This window comes from Phaseolus vulgaris, chromosome 7, assembly GCF_000499845.2.
Source record: "Phaseolus vulgaris cultivar G19833 chromosome 7, P. vulgaris v2.0, whole genome shotgun sequence".
In the NCBI taxonomy this organism is placed as follows: domain Eukaryota; kingdom Viridiplantae; phylum Streptophyta; class Magnoliopsida; order Fabales; family Fabaceae; genus Phaseolus; species Phaseolus vulgaris.
In genome coordinates, this window is record NC_023753.2 from 37,030,462 (window position 1) to 37,047,818 (window position 17,357).

Genomic DNA, 17,357 nt, shown 5'->3' on the forward strand with positions numbered 1-17,357 from the left:
TTATACAAAATTTTCTCTTATATTTCTATGCATCTTATATTTTCACAAAATATGGAAATGATGAATAAAGTTAAATTGAATCTTAATTAATCTTAAGACTATTAGGAACATTATAGTAGACAGTTTTATGTGTTCTTTGTAAGACAATCATAATTTAAAATAAATAAAAAATTACGATATTATATAAAAATATTTTTTAAATTTCTGAAGACTTTGATATAAAAGTATTTTAAAATCCTAATCCAATGCTCCTCTACAATATTTTATATCACAATTTCAAAAAATTATGTGATTTTTTTTTAATAGATAAAAAATGTTTAAAAATTAAGATTAAAAATAATTCATAAATACTCATTTTTCTTCACTTATTAAAGTGCAAACATGTACAAAAGTTTGAATGTTCAACAAATTTTAAAAAAAAAATATATATTAAATGTAGGAAGCTTAATAGTGTAAGAAACTTAGAACCAAAACATTGGTGATAAAAGAGTGCTTCAAACCCTTCGACTCCTTCCTCTTGGATGTTATTTGAGAATCAAAATCAATTATAGTTTATATAACCATTCATCTCTCTTAAACCATCCATAAATTTTTTTATGGATAAAATTATTTTAGGAGATAACATTTCAAATGTAATAATCTTAACAATACAGATTAACCATCAAGATTCTCCGAATCAGATCAAATAAATACTAAAGTTTGATTCTGATTCTAGCAAATTTACTTGACAACTCCAAGAGTGCTTCATCCAAGAAGTAATAAATAAACATCTGATAAGCAATGTTTCATCATAAATTCATTCAAATGAAGCACATAACCAGAAATATAGAAACATGATCATTGTGAAGTTAAAACATTCAGAAGAGCACAAGAAAAATACTTCAACTATACCCCACTTCACAATGTTTCCAAATCTTATTAATTGAAATCCTTAAGCCGCTTTTTGAGCACATCCATGGATTTCTTTCTAGCACTTTGCTTTGCATTTTTATTAGCAAGGCTTCCAAAGATCCCATCTGGAGAATCCTTGAATTTATCAAGGATGATAGCCACCTTCTGAATTTCAAGTGCATAATAGTTTTTCTCCCATGTATCAGGATTCAGGAAGCTCTCTGGTTGACTACTTAGCAAAAGATTCACTAACTGCCGTGCTTCTACCAAGCAGTTCTTAAAGCTAACTTCATTGTACATTTCTCCCAAACCAGCAGAATAGAGCCTTTGCTCAGCAAAATTCTCTATGATCTGAAGATCATATTCAATGTTTATAACTGCATTTACATTAAATCTTTTAACACTATCACTAGAGAAAGCTGCCACTATGGAATTTGAAATGTGCTCAAAGGCACCACTCCCAACTCTGTACACGGAATCAAAGGGTAAAATTTGTTGTGCTGGGGACATGAAAGAGTCAAGGTAAATGATCACTTCATGTATGTAGTCATTTCCATTCTCATTTGTCTCCTCTGGGGTCCAATTAACACTTTCAGTAAGGGTCATAAACCCGCTTATCTTTGTGTTCACAAGGCTCTGTAGGGCAATGAAAGCTGCCTCCCTGGATGTCTTCAAGATCACCTTTGCAGTTAAAGTAGATTGAAGTCTTCCAACTGATCGTATTGGGATGCCACATAGTTGGGCAGCATGCCGAAGGAAAAAATCACAGGCTCTTTCAAGAACAGTTATGTTTGCAGCAATCTGCATGAGTTGAGATACAGTGATATTGTCACTATTGATTTTCTCAAGCAATGTTACATTGAGTACATCGATCAGGAACTTGTCTAAATACTTTCTCACAACATCAAAGAAATTCACTTGTATGCCATAAGATAAGTAATCAACAGAGCCTTTGACGAATGATCTCACAATACGACAAGTATCAGGTACCATGGAGGAGAATGGTGCAGTGTATGGAAATTCAGGCATAACATCTGATGTTTGAAGATTAAATGACAGCACAATATTCTCATAGTCAGTTTCCTTTTTTATCTCCATTTGGTCATATGGATCATTACCAAAGACATCAACAATTTGTTGGCGGCATTCTTCCAAAAGAAGCAGATGGTATTTGTCACAACTGCTATCAAGAACATCAAGAAATGAGCCTATTTCATTTCCATATTGTCTAAGAGTAGACCCAAACAGAGTGACATAATCCTTCACCAGGAGAAGATGAGGGGCAGATTCCATACAAGAAAACTGTTCCTCCAACAGTGATGTCATCTTAGCTACAGCAGTCTGCCACATTGTTTCAACCTGATCAGGTTTGAGGAGGTCCCCAGTCGTTCTAAGGACTCTATCCTCCACTATAAAGAATCCAGCAATTTGAGCAAAATATGTCTGGAATGATTCAACAAAAGGTTGTGCTGAAGTTATCTCCAGGTCTGAATTCAATTGTAACAACCGATTAGTATAGTAATATTCGCGAAACTTCTCTAGGATACCCAGGCAATCATGAATATGATAAGCGCGATAAAGTGGTGTAAGATCAAACTGTAAAACTGAATCTTCTTCAACCTCTTCAGCATCCAAAGTATAAGCTACATCTCCTAGTCCTGAAATACTTTGCTCCTCAACCTTCCTCTGTTGTTCCAGCATTTCCTGGTCCCTTTGACGAACTGTCACAGCGCGACCAATCGCTGTTTCCCCAATATTTTTAGCAGAACTCCTTATATCAACCATCCACTCATTAACTTGAATACACATTTTCTTCTCAATGTGCAACTTTATAACAGGAATTCTCTTCTCTATTACCTCTTTGAGAGCTTTTGCAGGAATATTCTGTCTGCAACTTTTCTCAACTAAATCCAAAGTTTTCAGTGCAGAATAAAACTGACCTTCTGAAATGTGACCGTTACACTTTACACAAAACTCCAGCACCTCTATACAGTTCTTCGACATTTCTATAGCTTCAGTCATGTTTTTCCTAATAGAATAAAACTCAATAAGCCCTTCAAGCTTGGCAAGAAGGGTGCTGCCAACCTGCTGCAACTTAAAATTGTCACTTTGGAGCTCAATCTTCAGCTTCTCAGCATCAACTAACACACCACGAAGCTCATCAACTGCAAGGATGAATTCATCGTAGTGGGTCTTGCACATCTCCTCGATTTCTGCTTCCTTTTGCTTAACCACATATGACAGCTGGTGAAGAAGCCCCTCAGGCCGCCCCATTTCGAAAGAGAGCCTGACAAGAGGACCAACATCATCCCCATTTGCAATCAAATTCGCCATAACCATGTCCTCCCCTCCATTACCGTTCTCAATAACACCTCTTCTCTTTGTTTTTATATCCATGATAACATGAATCCCTGGAATTTTGACAACACAATTCTCATCAGAAACCAGAGAAATACCAAGCTTATAAAAAATAACTATACCAGAAATTCACAATTCTTCTCTTCCTGCCACAAAACTCATATAACTTATCAAATATAGACAATCAATAACAATAGCAGACAGTCACACACCACTGACACCAATTCACTTTGCAGGTTTACTATATGTACAAGTTGAGAAAAAAGAAAACAACTAGGGCTTGTTTGATTCTCTTCTTACGTTTTAGTTTTAAAACTGTTTGCTGGAGATATATTCTGCACCATTCAACCAGTAATCAATTCCTCATCCAAAATCTAGAAAGTTTTGGAAATATTTTCAAGAACAAAAGTGAGATGTTTTCATCTTGCTCGACCACTCCCTCAATTCTCCACCCTCCCAATGCACCATCCTCAGCCAGCTGTCTGAACTACCTTGTATAGTTGTATTTCAAAAACTAAAAGCAGTTTCGAAAATAAATATCAAACACACCCTAAATCGAGCTTGATAGAAAGCAGAAACCAATTAATCCTGAAATCAACAATCAAATTATTTTTCCTTCACAAAACATAAAACACAAAATCAAAGAGAATAGCAGACATCAGTAATTCACGCGACCGCAGGTTACTATGCTTCCAATTATACTTCATAACAGCGAATGCAAAAGATACAAAATGCCATAAAAAATCCAAAATAAATAAAACCCAGAGAGAAGCTTGAAGAACAGATTAACAACAGCACAAAGGGAACTTAAAGCTAACATTTTAAGAAAGAAAAGACCAAAAAAACATGATTTTTGGATAGATTTGAAGACCCCAAAGGAAAAAAATAAGATGGAAGTAAAGTGGAAAGAGAATCAAAGTAAGGAAAAGATTCTACCTTGGGTGAAGCTACGAAAAGGGTGGCTGTTAGCTTAGGAATGTGAAGCAAAAAAATGGAAGTTAGAGAGTGTTTTGTTTGTGTTGAAAAAGAGGACGAGAATTCCCAGGTTGCCGTAAAGCAGAGCCAGCGTTGTGACACCACTTCACCGCTTTGGCTACACTCGCCGTCAATCAAATTCGCCGGCACTTTTTTTTTATGTAATAAAATGTCTTCAAATTATAAAAATATAAAAAGAAAGTATCAAAGTACAAAAAAGTTGGCAATAACAGGTAACTTTACCATGTCACCCCTGCAAAAATAGTAAGCAAAACAATTTTGTCTACAAGTGCTTCATTAGGGTTATGATTTTCAAAATTTGAAAATTATATTATCATTATATTTAAAACTAAAATTGGTTTTATTTATGTGACTTAAATTTAAAAAATAATTAAAATAGTTATCGTGTTAAAGTGATAAATATTACAAATAATTAAAATAAAATTCAACAAAGTTAAATATAATTAAAAATTCAAGTAAAAAATTGTACATGTAAGAACAAATTTAAGTGGGATATATTATTTAGAATTTATTTTATGCTATTTATGTTAAAGAGTAATGATACTGTATTTCCACAAGTCATGAGCTACTACATTATTAAAAAAACATTCAATAATATTATTATCTTAAAATCTATTATTGGATTGAAAAATCTAATGATATAACTTATATTTATAAACAATACTATTTTAATACTCAAAAATCAAAGATTAAATAAGTGTTTCATATTTTTACTTAATAGTTTTTTATTAAGGGTGAAACTTCACATCTTAATTGACACATAAGTAATCACAATAATTTGTCACCATATAAAAAAATATTATTAAAAAAATATGGAAAGATTATACTAAAACTTATATATTAACAAAAATGGTAGATATGTAATTTATATTTATTAATAAAAAACTCTAAAAAAATATTAGATGAAAAGTTATTGTACCAATGAAAATACTGTTTATGAATATAGCATAAGATAATAAGTTATCAGCACATATATTTCACGAAAAATACCTGATTACGTAGTACTTAATTACATTGATTTCCTTTTATTTTTTCAAATATATAGTTCTCCTTCAATAATTTGAAGAGTTCCACTAATTTAGTTAATGATGAAAAGAGAGATGAGAGTGATTATGAAGATGGAATGCTTGGAAGAAAGGGTACATACTTTTTGATGATTCAGAAACCAAACTAATGATATTTTGATTATTAATGAACTAAATTGGTCCCCAAAAGTAATGAAAGAGAAAGTAAATAAAGTTGGAGCTTGGAAAAATATGAAGCTATGTTCATAAAATAGAAAAGAGTAGGTAACTAACTCTTCAGTCCCTACCATTTATTGTTGGCTAATTGTTTCCCTTTAAGTTTACACAACTCAATTTGCATTCTCTCTTCCAAACAATACAATTTAGACTCACAAAATTAAACTTAAAAATGTAGTTTGCACAATTACCTTTGGTGGACATAGTGATTTCCTCTATATTCCAAATTAAATTCTTTTTCAACAAATTCTACTCCATTCCCCCTCACTTTCTGTATAAATTTATATTAATCATAGAAGTTTTAACATTTTTAAAAAATTTAAATAATCTTAATTAAAACATAATTTTATATTTTTAAATAACTTCAATTGCATTTCTACCTTGTATCTCCCTCCTAGTTACAACACTTATATTTTTCTCCAGTGACACCATTTGAGAGAGTAGCTCCCTCTATTTTTTTAGTTTTGTACTCTATTTTTAGTCTCATATGACTGTTGTTGACATAAAACTAAGGAAATCATAGGATAAGGAAATCATAGCAAAACCTTTTGAAATATTAAAAACTAAGACAGTGAAAAGAGGCCAAGAGGAACACACGTTCAGATTCTAAGTTATAGCATAGTTGAAATGTATCTCATATGTGAAACACAGACCAAGAGTTATTGTAGATTAGATATCAGTAACATCACACAAAATATAATAGTTGATATGCAGAAAGCACATCAAGTACTGTTTGAATTGAACACAGACCTACTTTCACATAGAATAGAAAAATAGAAGGACACATAGGCCTTAGGCAACAGTTTCAATGGCAGTTTCTGAAGGCTTCTTTTCAGGCTCAGCTGAGGCAACAGTTTCAGTTTCTGAAGGCTTGTTTTCTGAGGCAACAGCTGCAGTTTCTGAAGGTTTATGATTTTCAGCTAAGGCAACAGGTGCAGTTTCTGAAGGCTTGTCTTCAGGTGATGCTTCATCCACCCAGAATGCAGTCTTCTTCCCACTTTTGGAGACAGCTTGCAGAACTTCATCTGGCTGAAGATTTCCCTTCACTGTCACCTTCTGCTCCTTCAGATCAATGTCAAATGACTCGACACCTATAAATATTAACACCATTATTTTGATATAACATTGCAGAAATTTTGAAGGATAAAAGGGCCATTAACACAGCTAAAAGGAGGTCAATCTTATACTTGTTTCTTATTGGAAAGTAGAAGTATAACTTCCCATTTTCTCATTCTAAGAAATGAGTAAAAACGTGAACATTCATTTTGCCTAGAAAAATAAACAAAATGTGAAGAATACAAATGAAACTATATGAGTACAAAGAAAAATTATTCTTCTCTTTTAGTCAAGAAACAAGAAACAAGACACAAATCATTTATTTTATGAAAAACCTTTGCAGACACAGCATATTAAAATTCGAGGCAGTATGTTTTCTTCTTCCATCAACAAAAACCATAGAAGCAAATTAACCAAGAGACTTGTAGAATTTAATTATACAAACTTCTAGCCATAGTTTCTAATTTCATCATTCAATCAGAGGAAACTGACACAACAGTTATGGCTTGAGTAGGTTCTGATTTAGCAATATTAATGTGTCTACTCGCTAGGAAAATGTTATCTGTTTAATGGTATGCACAATGTCAGAATTTAGAAAGTTGATGCATGTCACAGATGGTGATGACAATGTTAGCTGTGAAATGTTCCAGGCTAAAGAAATTTCAGACCAATATAGTAAGGGGAACATGATCTTTTTATGGGAATATTCAAAGTTTCATTGAATTGGATTGTGACACCATCAGAAAGAAACTTTCTTATGAAGCTAAAGCTAATAATGGACATGGAATGGAACAAAACTTTTGCTTGTCATATCCATCTTAGAACAACATAAGTACCAAAAACGGTTATTGAGTTATTTCCATCACATTGAGTGTCACACGGTAGTTAGGAAAATAAAAAGCTTTTGAAACTCCATCAAACAAGTATCAGCCTAACAGTGAAAGCCAAGAAGTTTAAGAAAGACAGAGATTAACCAGAACTTCTGATGCTTAACATTAAAAATGACATTATACTCATTTGAAGTATTTTACATAGGAAAGAAATGGAACAGAACTTCTGAATTATTGTGAAACATGCAGGATACTTTGAATGAAAAATTGACAAGGGCAAGCCCCTGCCATAAAAAAATGATATGCAATATATTACATTGCTACAATTACTAGATCATTTTTATTTTGGATCAGATAGTGGCAAATAGTTAGCAGGAATGAGAAATACCTTCCAATTTTCCCAAAACCCTATTCACTGCTCCAGCACACCCCTGACATGACATACCAACTTTGAGGACAACAGTCTGCAACCATAATGAGAAAATTAAGATTAGAAGAGGAGAGAAAAGAATAAATAATCTCATCTTAACCCCCAACAACCATATATGAAAGAAACAAACTCGTAACTTAAATCTAACATGAACTTAAATCAATTTAAGAAAGGGAAAGAAATGGAACATGCAGAGGAATTAAGCATACAATGGCATCAAACACAAGAGAATATTATACTAACACATAAAAGAATGATCCCTTCAATTCCTGTTGTGAAAGTGAGTGCTTGTGAACTTAGTACATCTGATCTGACATAAAACTAGATTTTGAAGGTTAAGATATAAAAATGTAAACAACAGGATCTGTCGTAGTGGAGTCATATTCAAAGACTGTAAGAATCAACCAGTCCTCTAAACTAAACAAAATCACAGCTTTTAATCAGTTTATTGCAATCGACTTTTAAAATAACGGGGCCATAAACTTAGACTTTTAACAAACAAGGAAGAACCAACCATTGTTACTTTCTTGCTATTAGATTTGAATTTATATCTTAATTAGTTTGTTTGCAAGCAATAATGTTAGAATTTTATATCTAGCAAATATATTCTTTATTGGAAGCAAATCATTGGGAAGAAAAATCATAAAAAGTGATAAGAACATAAGATATGTTAGACACAAACAAGTTCTGCAACTATTTGAACAGAAACTGAAGATCCATGAAAATTAAATTAATAAGAACAAAACAACTAAAACCACTTTCAACTTCAACCCTTCAGACTGGAAGCATGTATCTGCGACTTCTCAGAAGGATTCTCATGAGCAGATGTTGAACTTTCTCTGAATTGAGACTCAAAATCGCAAACCCAATAAATTGCAATACTTATTAGGATTCTTAACCTAAAGGAAAAACAAAAGCTTTGAAACAAAATCATATTTTTTTACTAATTAAATTTCATGGGCAATCACATTTCAAACAAAAGATTCCATCTTTACCAATATAAAGCAATAAAATCACTCCTCCCACACCACACAATCCTTAAACCTTGTTAAATCAGTAATCACTATAAAGAAAACAGAAAAGTATCAACATAATCATAATCTCTCAATTCAAACTCTTCAAGTTCAGCACAAACACCAAGAACAAGAACCATGCAAAACAAAAATAAGAAAAAAAAAGAAAAAAAACCCAGAATCACAATGATGAAGGACATGAAAACTGAGTAAAGAACAAAAAGAAAAGAAAAGAAAAAACAGAAAATGGGTTGAGGACCTGAGAAGACATTGTTGTTTGAATGCAAGAAAGTGAAGAAACAGAGAAGGAGTAACAAAAGATTCAAACAGTGGGTGGTAATGGAATATAGATGTTTGTGGACAGTGGTGCCTTTATAGCCACAATGAGAGTGCGTGTGATGCAAGACAGAACACTAGGATCACGGAACAGATTGTTCTTCATATTTTGTTTTTATATTATATTGATCTATATCATTTTTTAAATTTCTTTTACGTTTAATTTAACTTAATTCATTTAATGTTTATTTGATAGTCAAAGCAATATATATTTTTAAAATAAAAGAATAATATTTTACTTTCATAACATAAATCTTAATTTTTTGAAGACGTTATAAAATTTATATCTTAAATTTATAATACTTTTATGATAGAGATATCTTAACATCTATATTAAAATATAAATGTTGATATATCATATATGAAAAGCACTTTAAAAAAAGCATGTATGAAAAGAATTTCGGATAAATTATTCTGTAGCTTCTCTTACTTCTATTTTAAAGTATACCTTTTATTATGATCCAATTTGATTTTTTTTTTCTGTTTATAATTAATATCTGTAACATAAAGGGAGTTGGAAAAGGTTCACAAAAAATACTTAATTTCTTAAATCACATAAAAATCATTTTCACATCATATAGTGAACTAACTCCTAAAATATTACCATAATTATTCTAATTCATGTAATAAAAAGAAATCATTTGAAAATAGAAAATACAAGGACTAATAAATTACCTAACTAAAAAATTTGGTCAAAATCTTTATTCTCTCATACGATAGCAAAGTTTTTGAGGTACAACTTTTGAGAGATAATGCTTAGAACAAAAATATGAAAAACTTTGGAAAGATAGTGCTATGCGCCTAATGGATAACAAAGGAATATAAAGTTACATACATAAGATTTATTTGAAGAAGGTTGTTCATTAAAAACAATTTTAGTGGTGCTAACTAAAATTGAATCCACATTCATAAAGAGAATAAAAGTTAATTCTAGATATTTGATTTGCAATCCACAACTTTATGTGATGTGTATAGTTTGGTTAGAATAATAATTGAGTAAATAGTATGAAATCTAGTTATTACGATTAAAAGAAGTCATAAGGTAAGCATATGCATGAATGTAGGAGTCACTTTATAATATATCTTTCTTTTTTTTATATTTTGAGGTAAAATGTTGTAGGGCAAGAGGTCGTAATGACAGAAAAAATCTCGATCTATTAAATATCATGTGATGATGACTTTAATTATAAAATATGAAAATATAAAATAATGATCAATTTTAATATTGTATCAAGACCCAAAGATCAACCTCAAAATATTAAGAATATACTTAATAAATATAAAGTACAAAAAGTAAATGTTCAATAAGATTGATAAAGTTCAATAAAAAACTGTATAAATAGGTGACTTAATTAATAGGTCAGTAGAGTGTTTTTTAGAGAGATTATCACTTAATTAAATTGATTATGACTTTATAATTGGAGCACCTTGTAGGTACATCCACCTGTTTAAGAGAATTGAAACTCATCTATTTGAGAGAACCGAAATCCACTTGTCCGAGAGAACCAAGATCCATCTGTCGGAGAAAACTGAGATCCCGTGAAAGAGAGATCATTGAAGTATACTAGAGAACGAAGGAGGAAAAACGAGAAGTGTCAAAGAAGTAGTTATAATTATCTTGTTGAAAGTCCCGTAAAAACATTTTAAATATCTTCCTTCTTTTTTATGGACTGAAATTCCAAGAAACTACAATACTACGATCATTAATTTATTTAAAATCTGTATAATCTAAATCATGAAACCAATAATATTATGTAGTCTACAAGTGTATAACTGAAATGTTTAAAGAGTGAATGTACACACTATCTCCATGCCACCATCAAAGTTCTTATTAAATGTTTGATATACAATCTGTCATGGAATGAGATTTTTGTAGCAGTGTCTTCACATACTTAAGGGAAAAATTCAAGTATATCACACAATACTAAAATCATTATACTATTTGTGGACCTTTATAATATTGGTGTGAGTAGATGCTCATAAATTTTTATCCATTTTCTATTAATACATATTTATGGGTAGTCGAATAAAAATTAAATAATGAATATTTTGAGTTTAACAATTTTTCGTTAAGATAGTTTATAGATGACTCTGATATATATCAAGAAGTGAATTTGAACTCAATCTTATATAATCAACTTATAAGATGAAGTTTGCACTCACTTATATGTTATAAAACGTTTTTATCTATAGTTAATTATATATATATATATATATATATATATATATTAATAGTTAAAATAACTATTTGAATTTTCTTCACGTAAATCTCACTCTTCAATGTACTTGTTCAAATAATTTATTTTATATATTTCATCACTTCTTTTCTATCATTGGTTTTTTATTTTTCTTTTTCTTTATTATTTTCTAGTCAATCTAAATAAATTGTGCCCTAAAAAATATTTTATTCTAAAATATATTTGTAACACATTCAACTTATAAAAAATTAAGATTTAAATATATGATGAATAGTTTACCATAAAGATGAATTGTCTAAAAAAATAGTTGTGATTGTTTTTTAGCCAAAATTAAAGGAAAAGAATGTTATAATTTGATAATATGTTGGATTTGGTGGAACATAAAAGAAAGCATTTTGTTTTGACATTGGATGCTTTTGCATGCAATAATGTGAAATGGATAATATCATGAAACATGAGTGGAATCCATTCCTTAAAGCACACAATATGGCGTAGAAGAAACACAACTTTTATTTCTTAAGCAACATTGCATTGTACTTTTGTTTGGTTTCAAAAATTGGGTTGTACTTGGCAATGTTGTTGGATTCCAAATGAAATTGTGTAGTACAAAGTCACAATCTATGGCAGTACTATCTTCACCTTAAAATGAAGACAGAGAGAAAGTAGATAACCTAAGATGTTCAATAATTAATGAGTTGTTGCCACCAAAAAAATTATAAGATTCAGAAATAGGTGTGGTTGGTTATATAAAAGGTGTGTGTGAGAGAGAGATTGTAGGTAAAATAAACATTAGAATAAGATTGGAGTTATGATTATCTACAATCTCATGCTTGGAGGAGTTTTTTTATGCTAAAATTAAATTATATGTATAGGTTAAATTGTAAACAAAAACTATATTTTTTTTTAATTTTTTAATATGTGTATTAAGTAGTGCTAGTTTACATATAAATCAATTTTAACATTTTTATTTTACTTTTCCTTTTCTACAAATATAGTCATTCATTATTTAATTCATTAAAAAATCAATTTTTTCTCTGAATTTTCTCTAAGTTTAGATAGTAACTAGGATTTACTGTGATGCAAGTTACATTTTTAGGAAACAATAAAAAAAGAATTAAGGTAAGCTAATCAAAGTTGAGTTTGTTTTGAGGTTTGATATTTGGTGTTTTATTGATTCTTTGTCAATATACATGAATTAAAAGAAGTTAATGTTAGCATCTGATCAATAGATTATTTGCTCAAGTATGTGAAAAAAATGGTAATTAAGTTGATTTGGTATAATCTTGCATATAATTTTTTTGGAGAAATGTAAAATTTATATGATATTAGTGATTCTTTTGAAGTTAGTTTACCGTTTAAATTAATTTTAGTATATTTTGGATGTTTAAATCATAATTGATTTTTTGTGTGTTGAAAATGTTGTTTTCAATATTATTTTTTCTATTGAAAATGTTGTTTCAAATATTATCTTACTCAAATGGTGATTTCTTGCTTAAGTTGTGCATAATAATTATCTTCATTGTTGACTAATGTTCAATAAATAGTATGAAAACACAAATGATTGGGACTCAAGTAAAATTTATGGTTTGAATGAGAAAGAAATCGAGATAACTTACTCTCTTCTGAAAAAGATATTTGTTCAAATGATGGAATTTTGTCATTCTAATGAGAATAGTGTGGTGATGCATGGGTTATGGAATATTGGAGATCATGTAGTCCCATTATGGCTCAAGTAGTAGCATGATCACTCAAGCTTAGTGAAACATGTGTTTTATGTTCTAAAACTTGTTGAAAGAGATATAACAAGTATATCATTTAAACATTGTGAACACACTCGAGGGTAGAGTAAGTGTTTGAGCAAGAAGGCATAATAAATTATGTTATTTGGAGTTATCTCATTAAGCAAAGATTATTTAAGCACGAAATTTTTTTCAATAATTATGGGTAACAATATTTAATTGCGTTAATTTTTGTGTATGTTATAAATTATAAATTATATATTTTGAAAAATATGATGGATATATGATATGTATGAATGTGGTGTGATCTCTGAATAATATGTGACATCTCATAAGTGTGTTGTTCTTTTGTGAGTGTGATGAAGTATACTTAAATCAAACTAAATTGAAGTATTAATTATAAAACTCATAAAAAATGAAATATCTAATGTTTTACTAATTATATGATGATATATTAAAACATAAAGTAATGAGAAATAATTTTTGAATTAAATTATTACAAAATAGGTGAATGAACTAATTTAACATAGAAAAATAATAATTAATATGTGATTTAATTAAAAATGTAATTAGTAGAAAAATATATTATTACTTGTAATATATATATATATATAATAAATATTTATAGTAAAAGCACAAGTGAGTGGCTTAATAAAAATTTATTTAAAATTAGTATTTAAGTATTACTCAAGATAATTTAAATATAAAAATTAATTCTAAATTAGATCAAAACTCATAAAACATGAATTTGTGTACTCAGAAATATTCATTTTATTTTAATATTTTTTATTTCCTATATAATGTTTATAATTTAATTTCAAAATTATGATATTTTAGCACGAATAATTTTCATCATAACATGATTTGATTTAATTTAAAATATCATTTACCAATACATTTGATTTTTCATTAATAACATTTATACTAAAATTACATACATAACAAGTTCAACTAATAACATTGACCTTACTTTTTTTTTTTAATTTAGGGAATAAAAGCTCCCTTTTAACCCGTTCCTGCAATGGTGTAACATTTCAACAATTATTTTCCTTTTAAAAAAAATATTATTAACGTAGAAATAAACGAGCAACTCGGTAGTATACATAACAATCACTTCAGATTCTATTAACGTTTTTCGTGGTTTAATAGTGAAAATAACTAAAATGAATCGTTTTAAAAATATAGAAAGACTAACTTTTTTTTAAAAAATTGAAGAGATTAAACAAACATAAAAAATAAGTAGAATTTAATCTAAAAAAATTATAAATTTAGATTGGTGTCATTGAAATTATAATTTAAAACTAAGGCTTGAAATATTTCAGTGATTCATATGAGAAAGGGCTCCCACTAGTGAAACTGCTAGAAGATTGAACTCAGCAACACAAAACCCGAGAAGTATTATTTCCATACACTTCATCCTTTGAATATATCACTAGTGCAAAATATGATTTCCAAGTTAAACCCAAATTCTCCATGTGTAGATACTACTTCTCTGCTCCAAAACTTGTAATCATTGGTTGAAAAACTATTTAGATCAATTAACTAAAACAGCATAACAAAAAAATAAGAGGGGTATCAAAATGGTGCAATAAGTTTCAATGAGACCTAACCTGCCAAAACCACAAACATCCTTCATGTTAAAGATATAAGAACGCAGCATGTTATGGTCCGGTGACAAGTTTAATGAACATAGCATCTGACAAAATATATCACAGAACCCCGACGAGTTTGGCTTACATATTTTCTAATCACGACCCTATCTGTAGAATAGAAATAAAACAAAAAAGAGAAAGAAAGAAACAAGAAATGAATAGAAAGCTTTCATATTTTAGAAGTTATAGAACCTTGGAACATCATTAAAATGAATTTCATCTTTGTTCTTGAAGCTCGGCATCTTCTACTCTTTACAAATGATTGCATCTGGAAACACTTGGAGATATTACTTTCTGGACCTTTTTGAGTTACCCTTCTTAAGCCCTTCTGTACGATGCTTTCTCTTGGAAGCACTGCTGTGAGACACAGCATTAGGGGCAGGCTGAGATGGCACATGATGCCCATGAACCAGAGCAGGGAACCCAACAGCAGAGGTTCTGCAATATGAACATGAACAAAACTTTTAAAATGACATCTAATTGACATGATCTGCATCACTCAATTTCATAATTCATTAATGATGTCCACACGAGACTTGGTGATCTCTTTTTTTTTTAAATCAAAGAATCACTTCCAGTCTAGCAGCATGCAAAAAAATGAATCTTCTTGTTTGGTGAGTGATAAGCCATTTAGTGATTTTTCAGTCCCTCATCACATTTTTAGTAATGTCTCTACATATATAATTTTTAATCCATTTTAGTTCTCGCCATAGGGATTAAAAGAAATTAGAAAGATGTGTAGGGGCTAAAAGGAATTAAAAGTTACATATGAAGAGACTAAATTGAGAGGCTTTTAGGTACAGGAACTAAAAGAAAAAGACTTTTAACTATAAAGACTTATGAATAATTAAATGTTTTAACATCTATATGACTTCGTTAAACTAACCCGTGTGCCTTTTCAATACAGACCAAACATAGCATTACCTTACTTGGTTTGATCCTTAAAACACCTAAAGAAAATACGAAGTATCCGGACCTCAAAAAATATTAAGAACACACCATGAAAGTTACCAGACAGACAAAAAAATATCACTTAGCAGCTTAAAAAGGCTTAATATCCTTGAATGAGTTAGATTCACACATCCTCAAATTTAATATAAAGTTAGCTTGGATTGTAGATATGTTCACAGAAACAATGGTCATCGAAGACAAGGTTATAACTTATTAATGCTTTGGCGATGCCAAAACATGAAGAAGAAAAAAAGTTAGCATAAAATTCATCTATGAAAACCACCAAAGCGGTAGGCAAAACCACCATACGCCAAATCATGAAACCAAGTCAATCAAGCACTATTGTTATTGTCACCTAGATGAATGCCTAAAACAAAACAGCAATAGCAATAGAAGAATGGTAATTTGACTAGCCGTAGCAAGCCTTACCCAACAAGAGCACAGCAGACTCCTGCAAGGTCTTGGAAGCACCGTATGCACCACGCGATTGCAAGCAAAGCCGCAAAGCATTGTTCTCAGCATAGCAGCACTGAAGCAAATGCCCCAGTCTTCTGCATTCCCCTTCTAAATACCTACTCTTCATCTCCAGGTTTTTCACATAAACCTTCTTCCTCTCCCTCGATTTCACGGCAGCATCCCTATTCCTCAGCTTCCTGAAAAGCACACATTGAACACAGCTCTCAAGAACATAACAACAATCATCATAAAACACCCCATCAGATTTTGTTTCCAGTAAAATCTTCACAAAATAAAATACAACATACAACCAATCCCTACTTGATTATTAACCAGTAATCACGATATCACGACACAACCATCAACATCCAAATTCTCGAAACACAAATCATTCCGTGCAAATTAAATCCATAAAATCTCCCAAATTGACATTATATTCCATCTATACAAAATTGGATAGCAAACTACAACATCCACCATAATTCAATCATGTAACCAACTACATCAAACATAAGCTAATTTAAACTTACTAAAAAGTAAATTCCACTTTCTTCTTCTGCATAAACTCATCCAAACACACCCTTTCATTCTATTACAAACTGTCTGTTAGAAATCCACTGTCATATATGACTTTTTCCAATGACTGAAAAATTTACACTGTCTGCAAAAACATAAGAGTTTCTTTTTACCTCTTTAACTTCTTGGAAGTGGGTTCATCGGGGATTGCATCATCCGTTCTGTCTTTTTCGGAGCCTTCCTCAGACTCAGTCTTGGAACGCTCACTTTCCGGGCCCTCCTCGGGCTCCACCAGAATCTCCTCAAGAAGCCTGTAGTACTCGGACTCAGACGACTCAGACAACATCGTTCCGGAGAAGACGGCGTCGTTTTCGGCGTGGTCCATGAGCTGGTTCTCGATCTGGGACAAAACGGGGTCGTTCGGGGAGGGATTGTCGCCGGCGACGGTAACAGGAGCGGTGTCATCCTGCAAAAAATCAACGGCGTCGAATTCCGGCACCTGGTCGAAGAACGAATCCCAATCGAATTGGGTGAGTAGGGTTTGTTCGAGAGAGTCCATGGGAATTAAGAATTTGAATTGAAATTGGGAGAAAAAAAAACATTTATTGGGAATTTTTTGGGTTTTGCGTTTGTAAAAACTTGGGGAAGAAGAAAAAGAAGAACAGTGAGGAACCGCGTGAATGAGTATGTGCCG

The 17,357-nt window shown here is 30.9% G+C and overlaps 3 protein-coding genes across 5 annotated transcripts; all 3 read right to left on the reverse strand.

Moving 5' to 3' along the window:
• Positions 1 to 743: 743 nt before the first annotated feature.
• On the reverse strand, positions 744 to 4,408 carry LOC137830502 (exocyst complex component SEC15A-like). Of its 2 annotated transcripts, none has more exons than XM_068637900.1 (2): positions 4,186 to 4,408; positions 744 to 3,302 (listed from the first exon to the last, which is right to left on the reverse strand). In XM_068637900.1, exon 2 carries the CDS (start codon positions 3,286 to 3,288, stop codon positions 919 to 921), a length of 2,370 nt encoding a protein of 789 aa, XP_068494001.1. In that variant the 5' UTR covers positions 3,289 to 3,302; positions 4,186 to 4,408; the 3' UTR covers positions 744 to 918. The 2 variants fall into 2 exon arrangements, with proteins under 2 accessions (XP_068494001.1, XP_068494002.1); XM_068637901.1 differs by having other exon boundaries at positions 3,550 to 4,387.
• A 1,680-nt stretch (positions 4,409 to 6,088) lies between these two features.
• On the reverse strand, positions 6,089 to 9,248 carry LOC137830516 (copper transport protein ATX1-like). 2 transcript variants are annotated; one of them, XM_068637918.1, is made up of 3 exons: positions 9,075 to 9,248; positions 7,761 to 7,836; positions 6,089 to 6,577 (listed from the first exon to the last, which is right to left on the reverse strand). In XM_068637918.1, exons 1-3 carry the CDS (start codon positions 9,084 to 9,086, stop codon positions 6,279 to 6,281), a joined length of 387 nt encoding a protein of 128 aa, XP_068494019.1. In that variant the 5' UTR covers positions 9,087 to 9,248; the 3' UTR covers positions 6,089 to 6,278. The 2 variants fall into 2 exon arrangements, with proteins under 2 accessions (XP_068494019.1, XP_068494020.1); XM_068637919.1 differs by having other exon boundaries at positions 8,046 to 9,161.
• A 5,451-nt stretch (positions 9,249 to 14,699) lies between these two features.
• On the reverse strand, positions 14,700 to 17,357 carry LOC137830503 (bZIP transcription factor 50). The gene is made up of 3 exons (XM_068637902.1): positions 16,837 to 17,357; positions 16,121 to 16,344; positions 14,700 to 15,178 (listed from the first exon to the last, which is right to left on the reverse strand). The coding sequence occupies exons 1-3, from the start codon at positions 17,220 to 17,222 to the stop codon at positions 14,910 to 14,912; spliced, it is 879 nt and encodes a 292-aa protein (XP_068494003.1). The 5' UTR covers positions 17,223 to 17,357; the 3' UTR covers positions 14,700 to 14,909.